The sequence below is a fragment of the Rhea americana genome, unplaced genomic scaffold, assembly GCF_003343005.1.
Source record: "Rhea americana isolate MKP2758 unplaced genomic scaffold, rheAme1 scaffold_222, whole genome shotgun sequence".
Taxonomy (NCBI): domain Eukaryota; kingdom Metazoa; phylum Chordata; class Aves; order Rheiformes; family Rheidae; genus Rhea; species Rhea americana.
This window is the reverse complement of record NW_028186337.1, coordinates 845,648-867,291: the sequence shown is the minus strand read 5'-3', so window position 1 is coordinate 867,291 and position 21,644 is coordinate 845,648. Positions and strand designations below refer to the sequence as shown.

At 57.0% G+C, this 21,644-nt stretch overlaps 1 protein-coding gene across 1 annotated transcript in view; it reads left to right on the top strand.

Annotated features, from left to right (window-relative positions):
* CDH23 (cadherin related 23) overlaps window positions 1-21,644 on the top strand; it is a 203,670-nt gene that overhangs the window by 128,593 nt on the left and 53,433 nt on the right. Inside the window, exons 14-20 of the mRNA XM_085305569.1 lie at window positions 12,889-12,953; window positions 13,486-13,723; window positions 14,183-14,288; window positions 15,153-15,280; window positions 19,190-19,262; window positions 19,685-19,801; window positions 20,779-20,891. Of these exons, the coding sequence (XP_085161695.1) occupies window positions 12,889-12,953; window positions 13,486-13,723; window positions 14,183-14,288; window positions 15,153-15,280; window positions 19,190-19,262; window positions 19,685-19,801; window positions 20,779-20,891 (840 nt within the window). The remainder of the gene's footprint in view (window positions 1-12,888; window positions 12,954-13,485; window positions 13,724-14,182; window positions 14,289-15,152; window positions 15,281-19,189; window positions 19,263-19,684; window positions 19,802-20,778; window positions 20,892-21,644) is intronic.

Genomic DNA, 21,644 nt, shown 5'->3' with positions numbered 1-21,644 from the left:
CCCTTCCCTGCTGCCCTCTGCTTGACCAACGGAAAATGGAAGGGAAAAAAGAGAGAAAAGAGACTTCATTTGCAATGACAAAATGGCCATTCATTCCTGCAGCATGTCACTTCTTAATGTCACTGACCGCAGAGAAACGTCGCCCATTGCGCTTATAAATCAGCTGTAGAGCAGYGCATGATGCAGACAGCCAGCAAGGACCCGGAGGCACTGCCTCCTCTGCTCTGCCTGCTCTTCTCCTTTGCTCAAATAGGTATCCCTGTGGGTTCTTGGGGCAGATCTCGTTTACTTCGCTGGCACCGTGCAGTGGCTTTGTTTGTCTGCTCTTCGTTCTSTGTTTTGCATTCTCCCCATCTCTCTCTGTCCATTCATCCGTCCACCCATCTGTTTAACTCTGTCCCTGCAATGCATTTATCATATAGATTCAGGTAGTCATTTGCTTGCGTAAGAACATCTGGAGAGCCCAGGCTTCGTGCAAACGGCTCCTGTCATGTGCAGGGGAGCCTGGAATATGCCCTACCCACAGGGTAGGGGAAGGGTTCTCCAGAAAGCAGCGGAAACCTTTCTTTTCCGTGGCACGGGGCCATGTGAGTCCAGCTTTAGCTGGCAGAATTGGCTGTGGGCAGCCCACATCAGTTGTGTTTTTGCCTTTTATTACAGGGCTGTGTGTGGCTGCTGGAAAAAGAGGGAAGGGTTGCTTGTGTACTCCTGTGTCATCTTGGCTACTTCTTGCAGGGATAAGTTTGTGACAGACACTGAATCTGGAGCCCCAGCTGCTCTTTGGACCTCTGCACCCTCATCTTTAACAGAGAGCTGGATTTGCCGTCGTAGGTTTTGTATGTTGTGAAGTGAGGGCAGAGGTGRGAATTTCTGCATGTGGCGGACTCTGGAGCTACTGGAGAGAGCCCAGCGTGGGGCTACGAAGATGATCAGAGGGCTGGAGCGCCTGCCCTCTGAGGAACGGCTGCGAGAGCTGGGCCTCTGCAGCCTGGGGAGGAGAAGACTGAGGGGGGATCTGATCAATGTGTAAAAGTACCTGAAGGGAGGGTGTCAGGGGGACGGGGACAAACTCTTTTCGGTTGTCCCGTGTGACAGGACAAGAGGCARTGGGCAGAAATTGAAGCACAGGAAGTTCCGCCTGAGCGTGAGGGGGAATTTCTTCCCTGTGAGAGTGATGGAGCACTGGGACAGGTTGCCCAGAGAGGTTTTGAAGTCTCCTTCTGAGAATTTCAAGTCCCGCCTGGATGCATCCCTGTCTACCATGCTGTAGGTGACCCTGCTGAGCGGGGAGGTTGGACTAGATGATCTCCAGAGGTCCCTTCCACCCTTACYGATTCTCTGATTCTGTGACTCAAGTCCTGCTCCTCCGTGAGGAACAACAAGCTCGCTTTTAAAAGCCTGCACCCTGAGGGCATCCCAGCAGGGACGCACAGGAGGCCTGCAGGGCTAGGGCGCTCTGTCCTGCGTGCCTTCTCAGGGCACCAGGCGCTGAGCGGCACAGCTGGCAGAAGGCAAAATCCTCTCCCTACTGCTGYGGTCACCATTAAAAAGAAAAAAAAACAAAACGTTTTGTTTAGTTTTCCCACTTTTCCCTCTATTCAGCCTGTGTGCACGCCTGTCCTTATGCATGTTCTGCCTACACGTGTGCCACCTCCACCTTGTTGGAGGGGGAGCCCTGCCTTTGCTGGGGAGTAAGCAGAGGAGCTACCCATGGTGCAGAAGTGGCGAGTACTGTGCTGTGCACTCTTCTTTGCTGGCTGTGTCGCTTCCTGCTGTGCCACCTGCGGAAAACCCAGTGCCGAGCCAGTACCTGTCAAAAGCTAGCAGCTGCCCAAGCAGCACTTGGTTAAGGGTGTCAAAGACCCCAGTTAATTTAGGGTGCAGTGTACGTTCCTGGTGCCTCGTGTTCCTGGAGGGCATGTAGTTATACCGGCTGCCAGCCTGCTCAAGAAGTGTGAAATTCTTTCTCTGACCTTTTCTGTTACTTTATTAAAAGGCTTCATGGCAGTTGTTTCAGGAAAAAAAAAATACTTCAATATCTGTTGGTAGCTGGGGCAGAACTTGCCAATATCTTCAGCCTGAGCCCTGGTCAGTCGGTTCTGTGCATACGCTGCCTTGATTTACCCCTGCCTTGCTGGAAGGAGTGTGCTGCCTGGTGGGATCTCGAGCCTCTCTGGCCTAGCTTTCCCCGGCAGAGTGGGGCTTGGGGCAGGCAAGGGAAGAGGGAAGTCTGCATGCAGAGAGGGTGACGCTTTTGCTGGCCGGTTGAGTAAGAGAGAGCAGACAGGCCAGCCTGGGGTGGCTGGCAGCATGCGACAGAGACCCTGGGAAAGCACCACCATGGATGAAAGCAGCCCAAAAGGGACAGTGCAGGCAGCACATACTCCAGGCGCTACCTGGTGTCCCACAATGTTGCATGCACATTGTAGGACAAGCAACTGAAATAAAAACCAGGTGGTAGGTGTGCACCTCCACCCACAGTCTGGATTTGTCAGGAGCCCTGGCCAAAGCAGAGAACTCTCTCCAAAACCACATCTTCAGCCATAGCCACCATTAGTGCCTTGGATGGAGTTCATAGAATCAGTAAGGTTGGAAGGGACCTCTGGAGATCATCTAGCCCAACCTCCCCGCTCAGCAGGGTCACCTAGAGTGTGTTAGACAGGGCTGCATCCAGGCAGGCCTTGAAGATCTCAGCAGAAGGAGACTCCACAACCTCTCTGGGCAACCTGCTCCAGTGCTCCATCACTCTCACAGGGAAGAAATTCCCCCTCACGCTCAGGCAGAACTGCCTGTGCTTCAATTTCTGCCCGTTGCTTCTCGTCCTATCACAYGGGACAACTGAAAAGAGTTTGTCCCTGTCCCCCTTGACACCCTCCCTTCAGGTACTTACTCAGATTGATGAGATTCCCCCCTCAGTCTTCTCTTCCCCAGGCTGCAGAGGCCCAGCTCTTGCAGCCGTTCCTCACAGGGCAGGTGCTCCAGCCCTCTGATCATCCTTGTAGCCCTACGCTGGACTCTCTCCAGTACCTCCATGTCTCTCTTGTCCTGGGGAGCCCAGAACTGGACACAGTACTCGAGATGAGGCCTCCCCAGGGCTGAGTAGAGGGGCAGGATCACCTCCCTCGACCCGCTGGCAACAACCTTCCTAATGCACCCCAGGAGACCATTGGCTTTCTTGGCCACAAGGGCACATTGCTGGCTCATAGTCAGCCTGTCATCCACCAGCACTCCCAGATCCTTCTCTGCAGAGCTGCTCTCTAGAAGGTCTGCCCCCAGCTTGTACTGGTGCCTGGGGTTATTTCTCCCTAGGTGCAGGACTCTGCACTTGCCCTTGCTGAACCTCATGAGGTTCCTCATGAGCCTGTCCAGGTCTCTTTGAATGGCAGCACAGTCCTTTGGTGTATCAGCCACTCCTCCCAGCTTGGGATCATCTGCAAACTTGCTGAGGAGGCACTCTGTCCCCTCATCCAGGTCATTGATGAAGACGTTGAACAGGATGGGASCCAGTACTGAGCCCTGGGGGACRCCACTAGCCACAGGCCTCTARCTGGACTCTGCACCACTGATGAYGACCCTCTGAGCTCTGCCTTTCAGCCAGTTCTCAATCCACCTCACTGTCCCCTTGTCTAACCCACACTTCCTGAGCTTCTCTAGGAGGATGTTCTGGGAGACAGTGTCAAAAGCCTTGCTGAAGTCRAGTTAATATCCATCTTACAAAATAGCTCCCAACAACTSTTTTTCTCTTGGGGTGAGAGGGAGGAGAGAGGAGAGTATCTCCAGCCCTGTCTCTCTCAATTTGAGGAGCCCTGTGTGTGAAGGGGAAGATGAGTTCCTGGACTGAAGAGGCACATCTGCAGATCTCAGACCAGATAGAGGATAAATCCATTGTAGAGAGGAGTGCCTCAATAGGCAGATGAAGGAGGGGCAAACAAACATCCACGCTGCTATCTGACAGTATCAGTACCAGCCCCGCAGGAAGCAAGTTCTAGTACAAGCAATGAAATTCCCGGGGCRAATTCCCCAAGCGAGTGTGTGGAAGAAGGGAGTGAGATGAGGGAAGGCGCAGAAGGAACACCCTCTGCTTTGAGATGGAGACAGTGCGGAGGATCGGGTCCTGGGCTAGGGAGGACCTGAACTGCCCAGTCCAACCTGCGTAGTCCTGCTTGGCTCCAGAGGCTGCAGAGGCCCTAAGTACATGCCCACGTGCTGCTCTTACTCTCTGGCCTGATCCAAGCTGCCTTGCTGCCACTAGGAGGGGAGCTGCTGTTTTAGAAGCCCTGATGTAGCACAGCCTGGACAAGAGAAAAAAAGTCTCTCGAGGGTGCTGAGTGCAGGTTCCCAAGCGCATTGACTGGGAAGGAAACCGATACTGCTCAGGCATCAGATCTTGCTGCTCAAGTCTTTGCTTCTCTTTCTTTCCATAGTGTGCAGGGTCTGAATGTGGGCCCCTGGATTTGCATCCAGTTAGCTGTAGTGTGGTGGGGCTGGAAATAGGCCATATGGGGCTCTTTGGGACCGTCTGTGACTTGGGGAGAAGAGGCATTGGCCCTTGACGGAGTTTTCCAACACTTTTTTTGGGTGGAAGAAGCTATGAAAATAAAACTGCCACTGGGGTCATCARGAGCAGCTCAGCTTCAAGAGAGCTCCCCTCAGCAGGGAGAGGAGCAGGGGGGAGACCCTTCTGCCATCCTGTGCTGTCCTATGGGCGACGCGCTCGTGCTTTGACAGCAGCCGGGCCCCTTTGCTYGCCCGGCTGTGCGAGCGAGAAGCGTGCTGGAAGAGCAGGGAAGGTGCGAGCGCGTGTCTGCGCCTGCCAGACGGACCCTGCAGCGCGCCAGCCGGCTGCTCGGACCGCTGTGTGGTGGCCTTGACAGTGTGATGGGACACGCGCGGTGCTGGCAGCACCGTGCTGGTGTGAAAAGGGAAGCAGGAGAGCTGATATAATCCTAGCGCTGGTCTTGGGGCAGAAAATAATCRGTCACACGCAGACACTGGCTGCCCCAAAGCCAGGGATCTGCAGGGCAGCGTAGTTATGTGCCTCGTCCTCAGCAGCTACTCCATCTGCAAGGCCTGGAGGAGTGGAGAAGGGACCTAAGAGGACCCAGCAGGAAGTAAGAATTAAGGGGAGGGTGGTCTATTTAAGCTTCTCGTATCCTACTGGTCTGCGCAGCAAYGTCCTCCTGAAAAGCTCCGATAACCAAAGTCATTAAAGCCCAAACAAACCAAGAGTAGCTTGTTTTTAACACAGCGACGTATTTGATTTGCCTTGGAGGGCCTCGAGCAAAATGGTTCTCCAGGGAAGTGTGTAAAGCAATCCCAGCTCCGCGCTGCCTTCCCTCTGCTGTACTTGCCCCRGTCTGGCTTGACCGCGTGGGTTCGGACCAGCCGCGCCAGGCTTCGGGAGTCTGCAGGCAAAAAGGAGCAAGCTGGGGACTCTGCCATGTCCCCCAGCTCCCTTCCMCCTTAGTCAAGGGGCAGAGGAAAGTCGAGACAGGCCGCTTTGGTGAAAAGGAGAAGACACGGAGCAGCTCAGGCTGCAAACCGCCGTGCCCAGCTCAACGACGCGGCRCTGACTGCGCCTGGGAACGGGTTTCTGCTGCTCCCGGGAGGCGGCCAGCCAGGTAAAATAAGCTCTGTGCGCCCGCCTGGCCGGTAATCCCGAYGGGTGCCGAAGGCTCGGGTTTCAACGAGCACCGCTTTCCCTTTGTCCGGATCGTAATTTCTGGATTTTCTGAGAAAGGGGGAAGGGAAGGTCCATCTTCTTTGCGGAGTGCGTTAGCTGGTATGTTCGCACCCGCTCGCATTTGCGTTCCTGAGGGGTTCTTCTGGTTACTCTCCGCGCGCTGTCCCATCTCCGGGGATCCTCGCCGCGGGCCCCAGTGCGTTCGTTACCCGGGTTCCCCCGCAGCCCTCGTCACCACCGGGCTTCCTCAGCAGCAGCCTTGTTAGTAAGATCCTACTGCAGTAAGCGTGCTAGTTAACCTTTCATTACCCTTCTCATTAAGGCAACCTTTAATTTGGCTGGGAAAGCTCCTCTCTTACCACCCAGCCGTCAGTTTTCTTCTGCTTCTTCGACCTCCCTTTGGCCTCTCGTTGGGGACGGGAAAATCGATTCTGGCCTGATTCCCCTTCTTGCCAGCCAGCTGTAAACGCCGGTCAACAAAAAAGTAGTAGCGTGGTCTCCCCGCACCGGGCAGGAGCGCTGCAGGCGTCGATGCAACACCTATATAAAATGCAAAGGGCTTTTTGCATCAGCTGTCAGTCTGCGGCGGACCCTCTCCCGAGTTTCCCGGGGGCCAAAGCGTGCACGAGAGGGGGGCCCACGTTGCTGAAATTGCCGCTGCAGCCTGGGGAAGAAAACGAACGTAGTGGTTAGAAACCAGCCTGGGACGAAAGTTGGGGAAGCCGGAGCGGATGAGCCGGCTGCAGCTTCGGAGCTGCCGGCRGCTGGGATATTGCGGGCGGTCGTGCGTTCGCTGCCGTCGCTCTGCGGGACCCACCCCGCGCGGCGTTCCCCTCTCGCGTGGTGATGGTAACTGCGGGTGCTGCCCTGGAGGGAAAGCCTGCGTCACTCCAATTTCTGAAAAGTTGCATGAAGCAAGACGTAGAGCAAGAAATGCCAGGGTGCTGCTTCTCCCCGGCCCCAGGYGCTGGCAGGGGGCCGGAGCGCGGCGGGAGAGCTCGGCTCTTCCCTTGGAGATCGCCGCCGCTGCCGCCTGAGGCTGTGGGAGCCCTGACCGTCTTCTGCAAGGAGGGTTTTTCCAGAGTTTGGTTTGGTTTTCTGGGGCAGGCTGGAGGGAAAGGGTGTGTRTTGTGGATGCCTGGGAGGCAGCCTCGGCAAGGAGTTTGGAGAACTGCTTTGCTCCCCAAGGTACTGCTTAGACTTACGTGACTTCTACCTGTATCCAGGCACTCTGACTCGTTGGTGTACCCTGCATCGTTCTCCTTAAATCCCAGAGCGCTCGGGGAGCAACTGGCGCTTTGTAAGAGTGAGGTTTGGCTTCCCTTTCCCCTGGCTTGCAAGCGCTCCGTTCTGGAAAATACAGAAGTGAGAGAGAGAGTTGGGAGTGAGGTGGAAAATACCTTGCAATTGGGAGTGAGGTGGAAAATACCTTGCAAATCGATGGATGAATGAAAAAGCTTTCAGAGATGAGCATGCCTTCAGCATACGCGTGGAATAAGAATCAGGCGCGAAGATAACCTGCTCGTTGCCGCACTCATGACCTCTGGGAAGCTTTTGAACGCCAGGACTGAAGTGGGACGGCTCTTCTTGCTGAGAGGTAGCCAGAGGACAGTGTTTCCTGATACTGCGACGGCATTAGCAGAGCACTTTTCCAATTAATTGACCCTCCAAATTTTCCCCAGGAGGAAAAGGTCCCCGTGTAGCTTGCGTGTTTGTGCCTTGCTCTTTTGAAAGCTACCTTTTGCATGCGTGTTAGGAGYAGCTTGCGCAGCCTCTGCCTTCCTCCATGGGTGTGGAGACCACAGAACGGTCAAGCACTGGGGGAAAAGGGTATCGAAGTCTTGGTCTTTTCTTTCTGCTTGAAGTGGATTGGAAACGTAGATACAGCCAAAAGCCACTGTTGAACAGGGTGAATGCAAGGGATGTGGTAACTGGAGACGGTCAGCTGGACATCCAGGGAGAGCGGAGGTTTTAGAGGGTGGGCTAAGGCACCAGGCACCCCAGGAGGGGTGGTTTGGGAAAGCAGGGGGGAGTTCGCAGGGCACCGGTGGGGACGTACAAGCAYGGTTTACGAGCAGCTCGTGGAGGCTGGAGAGGAAGGGGGACTGGCAATCGCAGGCTGGAAGCAGGGTGGGACACGAACCTGCTTGGGGCAGCGTGCATCCTCGTTGGGAAGAATTTGGCCTAGGCGTGGTAACAACCAGCTTTTCTCTTCCAGCCTGGGTGAGAGCTGGGGCAAGGAGGCRGCAGAAGGTGGGCTCATTTGAGATGTCCTCCAAGCCTGGGCGTCTTCGCCTCTTCCAGCCCTGCTCCCCAGCGGCCCCCTGCCCCCATCTGCAGCTCTCCCTCCCCACTGGCGTCTTAATTAATCTCGTTGCTCTCAGTCCCCCTGAATCCCCCCGACCCCAGCTGCGCTTAAACAGAGCAACACCTCTTCCAATTTCCCCACTGCTTAAAAGAAAATTGAATCCTTTATCTGCAGGAAGAGAGGAAAACCGCAAACAACACGTGAAACAGTAAATGGTTAAATAATCACAGTGGAGACTTCAGATCACCTGGAAAGTTAAATGTAAACGGCTTTTCTGCTCCATGCATGTTGCTCCCTTTTTTTGAAATACGCTCACACCCCTTGTTCCTTTTAAGTATTCTTACCAAATCCTCTCTGTAAATAAAGGGAAAGGGAGGAGGGAATTAGCAGGTAGCAGCATGACTGACGGATCTGAAGTCCTCGTCCTTCTGTCAGGGCCCAGTGCTCTTTGGCTGTGTTTATCTCTTTAATCTAAATATCAATCCGTGAGACCGAAACGGGGTGGAATAGGAATCATGACAGCCCAGGCGCTAAGGAGAGAGACGCTTATTGCAGCTTTTGCAGCCGCTCTGCGTCCTGATGGAGCTGTCAGGATAAATACACAGCTTCGGCGTGCAGAGGTGGCAAAAACAAGACAAAAAAAAAATCACAGCCGGAAAAAATCAACCCAACCCACGAGACAAGGAGGGAAAAAAAAGGAGCAAATGCAGACCTGAGCCTGTCCAGACTGTATCCTGCCAAGCCCAAGGCAGCCGGCAGGATTCCCTCACCCTTTCCCAGTGTTGTCGTTGGATGGGTTTTGCTGGTTCTACCTGGCCGCTATTTTGACTGTGCCGGTGCTTTGGGAGGTGGCTGCGAGATGGAGGGAGATGTTTTCCCAGGTGAGGCCACTCGCTGCTGCGAGAACCACGGCTGCACCCACCTTTGCGAGCAACCCCTTTAGGGCGATAACCATCTCCACGCCGATATCTGCTCTTCCAGACAYGGCACCTCTGAGCCTGGGAGCGTTGCGAGGCGGAAAGCCCAGCGCAGACCCCTCTTCGCCTCCTCTGGGCTTTCATCCCGTCCGTTCATCCCTAACCTTCCACCCCCGTGACTCCCAGCACCCACGTCTGCCCCAGAGCAGCCAGGGCTCTGTCCTCCTCCGGCCAAGACCTCCCACGAGAGCGTGCTCTCGGCGGGTGCCGTCAGCTGGGGTGACCCCGTGACAGCGGCCCTGTCACCCGGGGACAGGCAGCCTCGCGTGGTCTCCCACACGGATGCTGAGCCTCTACTGAGGGGTTAAGGAGAGGCCAGTTACTCTAAATTGGACATTTAGGAAAAGAGACCTCTGTGCAGCTGTACTTGCTTCACACTTGGGGCAACCACTGGCGGTATCAAGTTAGAAGGTGAACGGTCTTCCTGCCTGCTGGACGCAGGCCGGGCTTTGCCGTGGCCTTTCTCCAGGCCAGGGTCCAACACGGTCACATCCGTTTCCAGGTGTCCATCCAGGAGTCCATCTCTCCCCCCTCCCTCTCCCACCGCGCTGGCCCCGGTGATGCCTGTTGGCCTCCTTGCCTGGACGAGATGGGGTTGCAGGTGGTGGAAAGCACGACTGGCGCTTGTGAATGTTTCGGCAATCACTGGGGATTTATGTTTCCTGCGTCGGACTTTGACCTTAATTCCTTCCGTTTTGCTTGGCTGTAAAATTCATTAGAGACCTAACAGTGAAGCGATGGAGATGTCAGCCAGGCAATTGTGTGGTTATTTAATCTATCAGATGTGCTGCTTGCCATTTAGGTGGACAACAAGAGACTATGAAATCAATACGGTTCGTTAGCGGAGCGCTCGTGCCCGGCAGCGTGGCGGGGCTCCGGTAAAACCCGGCGAGGCTGCAGCCCGAATTGTCGCGGCGTCGCCTGGCCGGCGGATCGAGCGAGCGCCGCGGAGACGGGCCCCAGCCCGACCCTCGCGCGCCCGCGGGGGCGGCGCGTTGGGGGAGAGCCTCGTGTCCCTTTAAGCACTGCCGCGCTCGTCCCCCGGAGCCTCCCGCAGCCGCTGCGAGAGGAGTTAATCTCGTGCGGTTTAAGGAGCCGTTCAGCGGGGCTCGGCGGATGATGGATGTCGAAACCATCACCGGCGAAGCGCCGGGGCTCCGCGGGGCTGTTTAAAGATGAGTTCTCCCGTGTCGGTTTCTGCTCCATCAATCCTTACGACACGTCAGACGTTGCTGTTGTTTCCCGAACAAATTGCGCGCCGTGCCCCTTTCCGCTCGCAGCGGGGCGAGGGCGCCCGGCCGGGGCCCAGGGGCCCGGCCAGGGTCCGGGCTTTCTCCTCCTGGGACTCTTCCAGAGCTTAGCCGTGCGAACGGGCTTTGCAGGAACGGGCTGCGCTGGTGACAGCTCATAAAAGTACAGATGTGGACCCGTGTTTTCGTGCTGACCTTTGCAGGCTCCAGTGGGCAAATCCCATTTTAATATTCCAGGCAGGACGTGCAGAGCCGTAAAACCGTGTGATTGCTTCTTTGCCGTGGAGCCCCCGGTATCTTCCGCCCAGCTGCTCACCCTCCGCTGCCGCGGGCGTCCGACGGGCGCTCGGAGAGGGGCAGAGCCGCTGCAAACAGCTGGCGACGGGACGGGCAAAGGCGGCGCCGACCGACTGCCTGCTGAAGGGCGCGGGAGACGCGGGGGAGCGAGGCGGGTGGATTTTCGGGAGGGAGCAGCCAGCTGCGCACATTGCCGGCGGTCCCTTCCCGGCCGCGCCGGGACCGGGCCGCGTACGGGGCATGCCCCGGAGCTCCCCTGCCTTCCGCGCGGCACGGCTCCGTGCTAACCTTCCTCTAACCTTCCTTCTCCCCTGCGTTTTTTTTTTCCCTCGGCAGAAGGAAATTGCACTCGCCCGGCGTTGTCCGTCACTGCAATAAGCACTTTCGAGTGCAATCGTAAGGGGCCAAATGAAGGGAATTAGTTTTCCCTGCGCTCCGCGGCGCTGCCGGGTCTCTTGTAAATCACAGTGTCATCGGCAGCCAGCCTGGGCGCGTGGAAAACGCCCTTCTCGTCTCCGTGCTGTCACACCAACCGTTTAAGACTCCATGGGTCCTCAGGTCTAACAGCGGCAGCGGGCACAGATGACACCCCAAACACACCCYGTGCCTCCACCGATCCTGGTGGGCTCTTCCGTGGCAGGCCACGGTCCACACCGCTCGTTTGGGAAGGCCACGAGTGACAGCGAGGACGCCCGGGAAAATTCCTAGATCGAAAGTTGGGGACCCGCTCGTAGCAGACGACGCTGCAACTTGCCTGCCAGGTTGGACGGCAGAAGCTTTCTGCCTGGCTCCGCTGCTTTCTCACCTAAGCAGCTGCCAGCTGATGCGTGCTTCTGATGGGAGTTGCCCGCAAGGCGAGGCATTAATTAATATAATACATCTGAAAATCGTGACAGGACCAGGGGAACGTGCCAGGCGTTGCCAGCAGTGGAGAAGATGATAGCCAGAAGAGGCAGCACGCAGGCAGCGAATGGCTCAGGYGAGACGGAAAGGCTGGATGCCGCAGAGGGAGAGATGCCCCTCGGCTCCGGAAAGGCCCTCGGAGAACGGTGCGGAGTTGCAGGTTGCAAGCCAGGACTGACCRGGCTTCCCGACCCCACGTGGGTGGGCGCCCAGGTGGACCTGCGGGACCATCGCTGGCGCTGAAGGACAAGTGCTGCCAGCTGGCTCTGCACCCTATCCCATGCTCAGCCAAAGCCTCGCGGTKCTTCTCGCCCACTTCCCCACCAGCCCTTCTTCTGGTGGACCRCCGCCTAACGACGCTGACCTCGGCCTGCCGCCTCGCAGCGCGCTGTAAAGCCGTGCTCGCTCGGCAGGCTGGCGAAGGGTGCCCATCCACACGTCCCGTCTTCAGCTGGAAAGCTCTGCAAGCAACACCTTGCCACGATCACTCGTTATTTCCYGGGCGTAGCTCTCGGCTGCTTGGGCTATGGTTATTCAGAGAAGCTGTAGGATTTTTTTCTTTTCCCCATGGGCAAAGTATTTTGCGCAGAGGGAAATCTGGAAAGGAAAAGCACGTTTTGAGGTGTTAGCTCCTAAAAAGCAGACAGGCCGTTTGCGTTCCAGCTCTGCAGCAGCAGAAGAAAGGAAGCGGGCAGGGGCTAACGGGGGGAAACGCTGGTGCAACGTGGAAGTTTGGAAACGCAGGGAGCAGCGAATCGCGTGGTCGAGCGGCAAATCGGCYGTACGCACGGCGGGTCGGAGAGGTCCGCTCTGGCGGACGAGTCCGCTCTCCCGGGCTGCTTTTCGTGCCTGCTCCCCTCGCCCCGCGCAGTGCAGGAGGYGAGCCGGGCGCGGGGCAGCGCAGGTTCGTCCCGCGCCGATATGCTCAGGCTCCTGTCRTGCTCTCAAGGGTAATCAAGGCCGTAGATAAATCAGGCAGGTTTTGGGAGCAGGGTTGTATTCCGTGCCAGGCCTAAAATACAGCCTTTCGATAGGATCTGGACATAAAATGTGTCTTTGACCCAGCTTTTTCCGAGTAATCCAGACAGGACTCAATTTAGAAAATATACTGGGGGAAGAAAAGGATATTTGAGGGCTTTTATTCCRCTTTCCTCATCTGAAAAATAAAATTTTCTGGTCCTTTCTCCTGCCGCTGCTCATGCATATTTTATATATTCATTAGAGGAAAGACTTCAAAACACACATTAATCTTGGCTTGCTCATCCGGAGCTGACACGAGAGGCCGTACGCGGGAGCGGGCCGTCGCCCCGCCGCGCGCCTGCCCACGGCTCGGGCTCCCGGCGGACGTCGCCCGCCTGCTCCCCGCGCGGGCGAGGAGGGTCGCRGGGGATTCGGTAGGGCGTGCTTTGCAACGGCTCCGTAACCACTTCCTTCTGCTAATTAGTTTGTTTGGTGGTTTTTGTTTTTCAGGCAACTGATAACGACGTAGGCACGTACGGAAAAGTCAGCTATTTTTTCAGCGACGATCCTGACCAGTAAGTGCGGCAGAACCACCGAGATAACTCCAGGTCTTTAAAATCTCCTTCTAAGCTTAGCAAAGAGTCACTCACATGGAAAATTAGGGGTATTTGTTATGTCCTGCCTTTGCAATAACCCATGGGAAGTGGGAAAGCTAACCCCTTATTGAAACCTCTGACTCCGTTTTTCCTTTGGGGCTTTTTTTTAATTTTAATCCCTCGGTTTTCTTCTTGCGGCTGGGTGCTCCCAGCTTCAGGCAGCTGGGCAGAGGGAGGTGGCTCTGCCTGCCTTGCCCCCGAGCCGCGGGGGGACAAGCTTCAATGTGCCAGGCTGGCAGCGGTGCTCCCTGCCCAAGGGGCGAACGAGAGCCGGTGGCTTCTCAGCACGTTGCCAAAGACGAAATCAGGCACCGAGCTTCCATCGTGGCTTACTAAGGGGCAGCGCAGGTGTCCCAGCACCTCTGAGTGTTAAACGAACCTGAGGCTTCTGCAGAAGCGGGATCCTGCGGGCTGATCTTCAGTGGGTGTTTCCTTCTCTTCAACCCCTCAGCTTCTCGCTGGACAAGGACACGGGGGTGATCATCCTGACCGCGCGGCTGGACTTCGAGGCCACGCAGCGCTACACGCTGACCGTCATCGCCCGGGACGGCGGCGGGGAGGAGACGGCGGGGCGCGTGCGGGTCAACGTCCTCGACGTCAACGACAACGTGCCCACCTTCCAGAAGGAGGCCTACCTGGGGGCGCTGCGGGAGAACGAGCCCTCCGTCGCCCAGGTGCTCCGGCTCCGGGTGAGGAACCGCGGCGGCTCCCTCCACCAAGGCCCTTTGGGAAATGAGTGTCTCCTCCATCTCCAGCCACGCCTGTGAGGTGTCTCTAGGTGTGATGCCTCTTCCAGGGCACAGGTGCTGCCTGGTTATCACTGTGCTCTGCTTAATGAGGTGGGCAGGTCCCTGGGGTGGTGCTCTGGGTGGTGCTGAGAGAGCCCTTTCTCAGCGTGGGGTGGGAGGCGAGGCTGATTTGCAAGCCCTTGGGGCCCTGATTTTGGGGTGCACCTGGCCAAAGCCCTGCAGAGTGGAGAGAGGGGTTAGAAATGTCCAYTGGTGAATGAGTATGTTCCTCCTGTGCTTCTCCCCTTCCCTCGGACCCAGTGCGCACCTTCCCTTCCCGCAGCTCTCTCCCACGGCGTTTCAGAGGCACAGCTTCTGTATTTACGTGCAGCTCTTTTCTGCCTCCYGCTTTCACCCTAGGCATCCGATGAAGACTCCCCTCCAAATAACCAGATCACCTACAGCATCGTGCAGGCATCTGCTTTCCGGGACTATTTTGAYATTGCTGTGTCGGAGGGCTATGGAGGTAAGGGATGCTGGCTCCGGGGACGTAGCGCCCGTGCCTCGAAAGCGGCACGGTCCTGGGAGAGCAGCAGTCACTCAGGCTCCGCTCACGCAATTGCAAGCAATCAGGGCAGCAGATTTTAAGAAATGGCTATTGCAGCTCCTCCATTTGCAGTGACCTTACTGGAAACGTGGTCTTTCGGGTCCTTTGCAACGCTGCGTAAAATGGCTCAGCCTGAGCTGTTGCGGGGCTGTGAGATGTGGCAACTTTCAGCTAAGAGATGGAAATTTCTGCAGACACATTACCTCAGTCCCTTGCCTTGCGTGACGACTGTAGTTAAAAGGAAGGATTTGTGCTTGGGAAGAAAAGGGGGCTTTGCAGGCAGTCAGCGTACGGGAGGAGGAGCTGCTATCCTGCTGCTATCCTGCTGCTTGCTATCCAGGGCAGAAGACGAGGTTTCTAGAGGTGGTTCYGTTTTTTGCCTCCTGCTGCGGTTCGTTTCGAGAGCCTTGTTTCCCCGTAGAGCGAGCAGCTCACCCTGTGCAGGTCTGCCCCCATACATGCCTCGTGGCCGCCTTTGAGAAGTCTTGGCGGGACGTGTTGCCCTTCGGCTGAGAAGCGCAGCTTTTAGTGCGGCGAGCTGAGAGCCGGCGCGCTTCCCGGCACCATCAGCAGTGCTGGGAGCTGGGGTGGCTCTGGCCCACGGCAAACGTGGATGCAGCTCGCTCCGGCCTATGCCCACGTGCGTGAGGAGCAGCGCGTGTTAGCAGGAGACGTGTGGGCTGTGCGAGCAGGCTGCCCGCAGATACCCGGCGCGGCGTGCGCGTTAGCAGAGCGGGGGCCTCCCGGCAGCACCGCTGATCGCAGCGCTCCGTGCCCTTTCAGTGATCAGCGTGAATCACCCCCTTGACTACGAGCAGATCTCCAACGGCGTCGTTTACCTGACTGTGATGGCCAAGGATGCCGGCAACCCACCGCTCAACAGCACCGTCCCGGTCACGATCGAGGTCTTTGTAAGTACGGCACCCGTCTGCGCCCACGCGGCACGGGCGACGGTCGGCACAGGGCGAGCGCGAGCTGGCTTTGCTCGGCGCGAGCCTGCCTGCTCCGTCCTGGTCCTCCCTGGGCACTCAGCGGCACCCTCTGCGCTTCCCTAGCGCCGCTCCCCCAGCGCGTCCTGGGCAGGGCCTGGCGCCTGGCGCCTGGTGCTGGTCAGCCCGCCCCTGCTTTGCCCGTGTGTAACGCGAAGCCCGGCCGAGTCCAAAGGACTTGCCAGCAGCGTGCGCTGATCCTGCGGCAGGCGCTCAGCTGGCCCTCGGCGATGCTGTCGTGCCAGCCCTCCTCGGCAGTGTGATTGACCGGCTTCAGAATAACCCGTGGCGTGCGCTTTCCCGCCTGGGGGGCTCTCCACCCTTGCTCTCCACCGCGGAGGCTTATTCAGCGCCCGGCGAACCCCTCTCTCGGCTTGCAGGAAGCCCTTTAGCTGTCGTCCCCGTGCCCGCGAGCCCGCAGGGTGAGCGGTGCTGCGCGCGGCGCCGGCGCGGAGGGGAGAGGTCTGGCAGAGCGCAGCGGAGCTCCGTTTCCGCTGACGGCGGTCTGGCATTGGCGGACGCTGCGGGAGCTCTCCGTGAAGAGCGGTGCTGTCCTCCCTCTGCTCTCCAACGTGACGGCCAGCCCCAGGAGAGCCTGCCGGTGACTTGTGGCACSTGGGGATCAAAGTGGCTGGCGAAGGAAGCAGCTGCCTGACAGGAGAACAACTTCATTTGTTTCCAGTGCTGCAGAGTTGGAGAGGATTAGTGGAGGATCTTCTCCTGTTCCTCCCTCCCCATCGCCCCCTCCAAGACCTACAGGTGCCTGGAAGCAAACAGCGCTGAGTCTGACGGGAACATCAAGTGCACATTAGCACTTTTGGTGTCAGAAGTTATTGGTCCTTGGACGCTGGCTGTGCCGCGTGCTTTGCTGCGTTTCACGCGCTGGCATGGTACGAACCCCCTCGAGAAGGGGGTTGCTGCTGGGAGAGGTAAAGYGTCTCTCTGTTGCTCAGGAAGATTAGATCAGATCGTCGCTTTGAGGGATGTTGTGGCTGGCGAAAGGCTGCAGGGAGGCATCGGCGATGGAGACGGTTTGTTTGATAASCCGTCAGTCTCGCAGTGATCTGATCTAAGCCGGGCTGGCAGTCACGTCAGTCTGCGAGCCAGAAGATGAAGTGAGTGCTGCTGTAGGATGGGAACCACGTCCCGTGAGCACGCCTCTCCTCCCGCTCCAGGACCAGGCAGTCCTCAAAATACTCGGGAGAGCGGGGAATAAGGCAAAGCAAGAAGGGGTTTAGTGGTGGCTAATACGTCCCTTCCGTGCCGTTCTTCAGACGGTATAATCACATCTGTCTAAAGACCACTCTTGAAAAGGTCATCTCCTTCTGGTTGGTTTTGTACGCTGGTGGTTTTTAAGTAGCTGTCATGTTCTCCACTTCTAACCAAAGGGATTTTCTCTCAACTGGAGGGGGGGGGGAAAGAGAGAGAGAGAGAGAGAGGAAAAAAATGATGAGGAGGAAATGTTTTGCAAAGGCACTTCAGGAAAAAAGATGTGGAGAGGTAGCACGAGAACAAGCATTGGAGGGCGGTAATTCTTTTTCATCCTTTGGTTGTTGGTTTTTAATAAAGTCAAAGTGGCCTTGTAGACTTCCCATTAGGGGACAATAAGCTTTTGTAGAGGGAGCCACTGAATTAGAACTAATAGCGAGCGCGACGCCAGGATCCGGGGAAATATCACCGCTAATACGTTTCTGCCTCGCGCTGACGCTGCTGGCTGCGATGAGCCAGCAACTTTTGGTGTGTGCAAGGGTGGAGTAAAGGGGTGGGCACAGCTAGGGTGGGTGCAGCAACTACCAGCCCCCCAATACCTCTGAAGATAGCAGGAYGCCCTCTTAGCCTGAGGGCGTAGGTCCAGCCTTTGGGGAGGAGGGTTGTGGAGCTGGAGCCCACGCTAAGCTGTTCTCGCCAGAGGCGATGAGCTCGGAKGCCAGTGCTAGCTGGGGGCCCTCTCCAATAGGACGTGCGCTGGATCCCRTCACCGACAGCAGCTGGGGAGCGGTGGAAAGCTCGGGAGTTTGCCTGCCTTGGCGGGGGGATTTATTTCTCGAAGAACGCCCTGCAGGCAGGTGCGGTCCAGCCCCGTCCGGATGGGGAGCTGGCCAGACATCGAGCCCAGGCCTTTCCGAAAGCCGGTTTACCGGGCCACGGTGGTGCCGGGCACCGGCTTATTAACTCAGGCCGCTGATGTAGCGGCACAGCTTCTCTTCTGGCTAGTGCCCACTCAGCCCGGACCACTGGCCCTCGGGCGATCACGCTGACCCCGCTGACAGCCACACTCGGCAAAGACGGACGGCGCAGGGGCAGCAGGCRGTTTCCTCATTACCATCCGAAGAAGCCGTGGTGGAAAGCTGAGGGATGCAAAGGCTGATTAAAGACCACCTGCTTCCRGCAAAGAGAGCAGAGGATGGCAATTTAATTACAGTATGATGGGCATCGTTGGCACGTGAAATTGCCTCAAATACCGAGCTCAGTGGCAGCAGGAGCAGCTGAGCCTGCGAGTCCATCAGCAGTCTCTAGGTAGAAGACATCTCCGGAGCAGCCTCGGGAAAATGGCAAAGCCCATAACGGTGTTTTAATGTTCTGGCGGCTCCATTCTTCCCTCCAAAGGCTATTGAGTTTGGTTCATTTAAGGCTGATTCTTAACACTATTTAAACAGCATTTAAAGCCCATCTGGGGGAGCTTTAAACTCGTCTCTAAATCTGTTCCGAGGAACGTTTCAAGCAATTGCCCCTGACTGGTTTCGCCAGGACTGCCACAGTCTCTGGCAGAGACAAGCTCGGGGGCAGCACATTGATATGCAAACCGGCTTCCCTTTGGAAAATGCTGTACCTGCGCTCCCTGCAAATATCCACAGAATTCCTACAGCTAAACACAAGCGAGGGGGGAAAAGCCTGTCTTTGTAAGGGTTTACTTACTCGGCATGTGCTCTAGCACTTGGGGGCAGTGCGATTTCCACCGCTTCCCCTGCAGCGCCAGCTAGCTGGCTCCACTTGTATTTGAAAGAAAGCTAGGAACCTTGCATAACATGCTCCCTAGCAAACAGTAGGGAGGAAGCAGCAGGGTTTCCTCAGCTCTACTTGAATTGAATATGGTTAAATCACAGGAGGCCGCTCTGTGCCGCAGACCCTCGCCAAATCCTCTGTACCTGTCCCTAAAATCACCGCAGCGAAAACAGCAAGAGAGAAAAGCTGGTGCTCTGCCAGAGCCGCAGCGCCTCGGTGACCCCCTGCTAGCCCCTTCGCTGGGGCAGGCGCAGGCCCACCGGGGTGTCTGGTGGGAGAAACCCTCCTGTGGCCTCTCTGCAGCTGAAGGGTGCAGCCAGCAAAGGTATTTGTGACCAGAGYGTCCTTTCTGCTTCGGTCGCCTTGCACCATTCGAGCAGCTCAGAGTGGTAGACCAAGAAGTCTCCTTGCTGGAGGCAGGCTCCCTGGTGCTGCCAGGGCTGGCCTCTTTGCAAAGCGCCTGCTCCTCGTCGCTGGCCACAGTGTGGGGAGACAGGGACACGGGGTGGCTGTGCCGGTGCCTGGTGTCCACACGGCGCGGTGAGCCCAAGGGATGTGCAGTCTGGGTGCCTGCGCTTCCTGCCACAGGCTTGTGCCGTGCAGGACCTGGAGGCAGGAGATGGGTGTTGTTTTCTGGCTTTCTTGGGTGGTGATGGTCTGCTCAGATCGGTTCCTCCTCCGTGCCTTAGCCCTCAGGCYGCCTTCCCCCTCGCTGCTGTCTTGAGGCACGGTGGGTCAGGAGTGTCTGCAGCCCGTAGCAGCCTCTGGCAGCTATTCAATCATTTTCTCTTTTCCAAACCAGCGTCTTGAACTTTTTTGTTGCTTCAGGATGAAAACGACAACCCACCCATGTTCAGCAAGCCGTCCTACGTCATTACGGTCGTGGAGGACATTATGGCAGGTACGGGAAGTGCGCCCTTGCGGGCGTTTCTCCGCGTTGGGGATCGTACAGCCGTAGTGGCTTAGCTGAGAGCTTTTGGGGGAAGTGAGGAGGAAAGCCCAAAGACCTGGCAGACAAGGCGCAGRGCGGCAAGCGAAAGAGCAAAACGCCGTGGTGTCGGTGCGTGTGCGTAACGCTCAGGCCCTTCTCTGCACGCGCCGCTGTGACATCGCAGCCCTTCCCCAGCGGCTCCCGCCTCGGCTCCCGAAACGGCCCGCGCGAGCCGGGACCCCCGGCGTCCCCACAGCGAGGCAGCCCCGGAGCCGCCGCCTGCGCCCCGCTGCGCGTTCGACGCCGTTYTGGTAAAGGCTCGCTCGGCCTGGTTTTCCCGAGTTTAGCGTTAAAATTAACGTGAAAACCCCGCGTTTGCGTCTCCCCACCAGGAGCTACGGTGCTGTTTCTGAATGCCACCGACATGGACCGCTCGCGGGAGTACGGGCAGGAGTCGATTATCTACTCGCTGGAAGGGTCCTCTCACTTCCGGATCAACGCTCGCTCCGGTAGCCTCCGCGCTCGGGCTGCCTGCTCCCCTTTCGGTCGCCCCCTCAGTCCCACTCCGGTCCTCTGGGCTGGGCTGGAAAGCACAGATCTCCTTTGCCCGTCTGGCGTTCCCAGGCTAAGCTACGCCGTGGAAAGGAAGGAAGGGAGGAGGCGTCCGTGTGTCTCGGGGACTTTGAGAAGCTCAGGGCTATCTGCGCGCGTTGCCGATTCGGGGCAGCTGAACCTACCCTGCAAAGGTGCGCYTAGGTGGATGTAATTTTGTGGACAGGACAGATCCATCATTATGACACACGCACACCTACACTTTTTTCCTGCGATTAGTTCTTTCAGCCTGTGAATTAATCGGTGCTGCAAAAGTTTGAAAGCAAATGTATTTTAAGAAGACCTTTAACTTTACAAATTTCTCTTACCGAGATTAATTTTGCCCCTCCAGTCGCTTTGTGGGTGAGCTCTTCACATCCCATCCAAGCTCCTCTGTAGTGAGGCAMGGCCCACGTTCATCACCTTTCCGGGGCGGGAGGCGGAGGGGAGGGAGCAGAGGGCCGGAGGGGAAGATGGGACAGTCTCATTAGCCAAGTGCTGCCGACACTGGACGCTGGGAAGGACGATCCCCAGAGAAGTGCGGTCCGTGGTGTTGTGGCACTGTCAGCACTAAGGGTGGGACCAGTTTGTTCCTCCGGTGAGCCTGGCGTCATCATCCCAATGGTCTAAGAGGCACTTTGGAAGCAGCTCCCTGAAAACCCCAGGTGTGTCAGTTTGCCCTTGTGRAGAGTAGTGCAGAGGTATTCAGCTCAGGGATGTCCCGGGAAATCCCAGCCATCCATTTGCAACTGAATCCTTTGTGAAGGATCTGCTCTCCATTTTCAAGCGTCTCTTTTTTTCCATGCAAGCTCCTGTTCCCCATGCCATGGCTGGGAAGTCACACTTTGACATCTCTATCCCCCCTTTTTTTTTTTTTTTTTTTTTGGTGCTGCAGGGGAAATCACAACAACTTCTTTGCTGGACCGAGAGGCCAAATCTGAATATATCCTCATTGTCCGGGCGGTGGATGGAGGCGTGGGCCATTACCAGAAGACAGGCATTGCTATGGTGGGTGTATCTTCTTTCCAGCTGGACCTAAGATTTCCTGGCAGTGGTGGTTGGCGAGGGGAGTGATTCTGGGGCTGGTACTACCCGGGGCGGGGTGTAACGTGAGCTCTGGTGCCAGCTTGCTTCAGCCTTCAGACAGTTTTCATCTGAGGCACTCGGCTACCAAAGAGTTCAGCTGCCTTTACTAACAGTGTTTAGTTTTGGCTGCGAGTGCAAAGAGCCTGTGGTGGCATCCGCCCGTGGGGCAGTCTCCACGGCTGTCCACGGCCTTTGCGGAAGGACTGGCCGGACACGAGTAGGGTGTTTAACACTGGAAAGCGGGCTCTCTTTGCTAACAGGCCGCTCGCCCTGGAGCCACTTGCTCTTCCCCTGCCTTTTGTGTCCCTCTTGGCGCGCACACGGGAACGCGTACCTGTCCCACCCACGGCAAGGCTCCCTTTGTTAACGCCTCTTGAGAAAACGCTTAGCTGGAGACCTGCAGGAGTGCTTAGTTRTTCCTCGTGACTGCTATTCAAATACTGCCTGGATCAAGGGTTTCCAAGCTACTTTTGATTCCTGGGGTCCTCAGAAAGTTCCAGTGGAGGCAGAGGCCATTGTACAGCAGATTTAAACCTTCTGGCAATAAGTTTGCCTTGCCCTTCACAGACCTTGGGAAAGAAGTACCTGCCTTTTACAGAGCTTACATTCTACCTGTCATTTGAAAGAGCTTTGCAAAGGGTTTGTAAGGGTCTTTGGAAATAAAAGTAAGTCAGA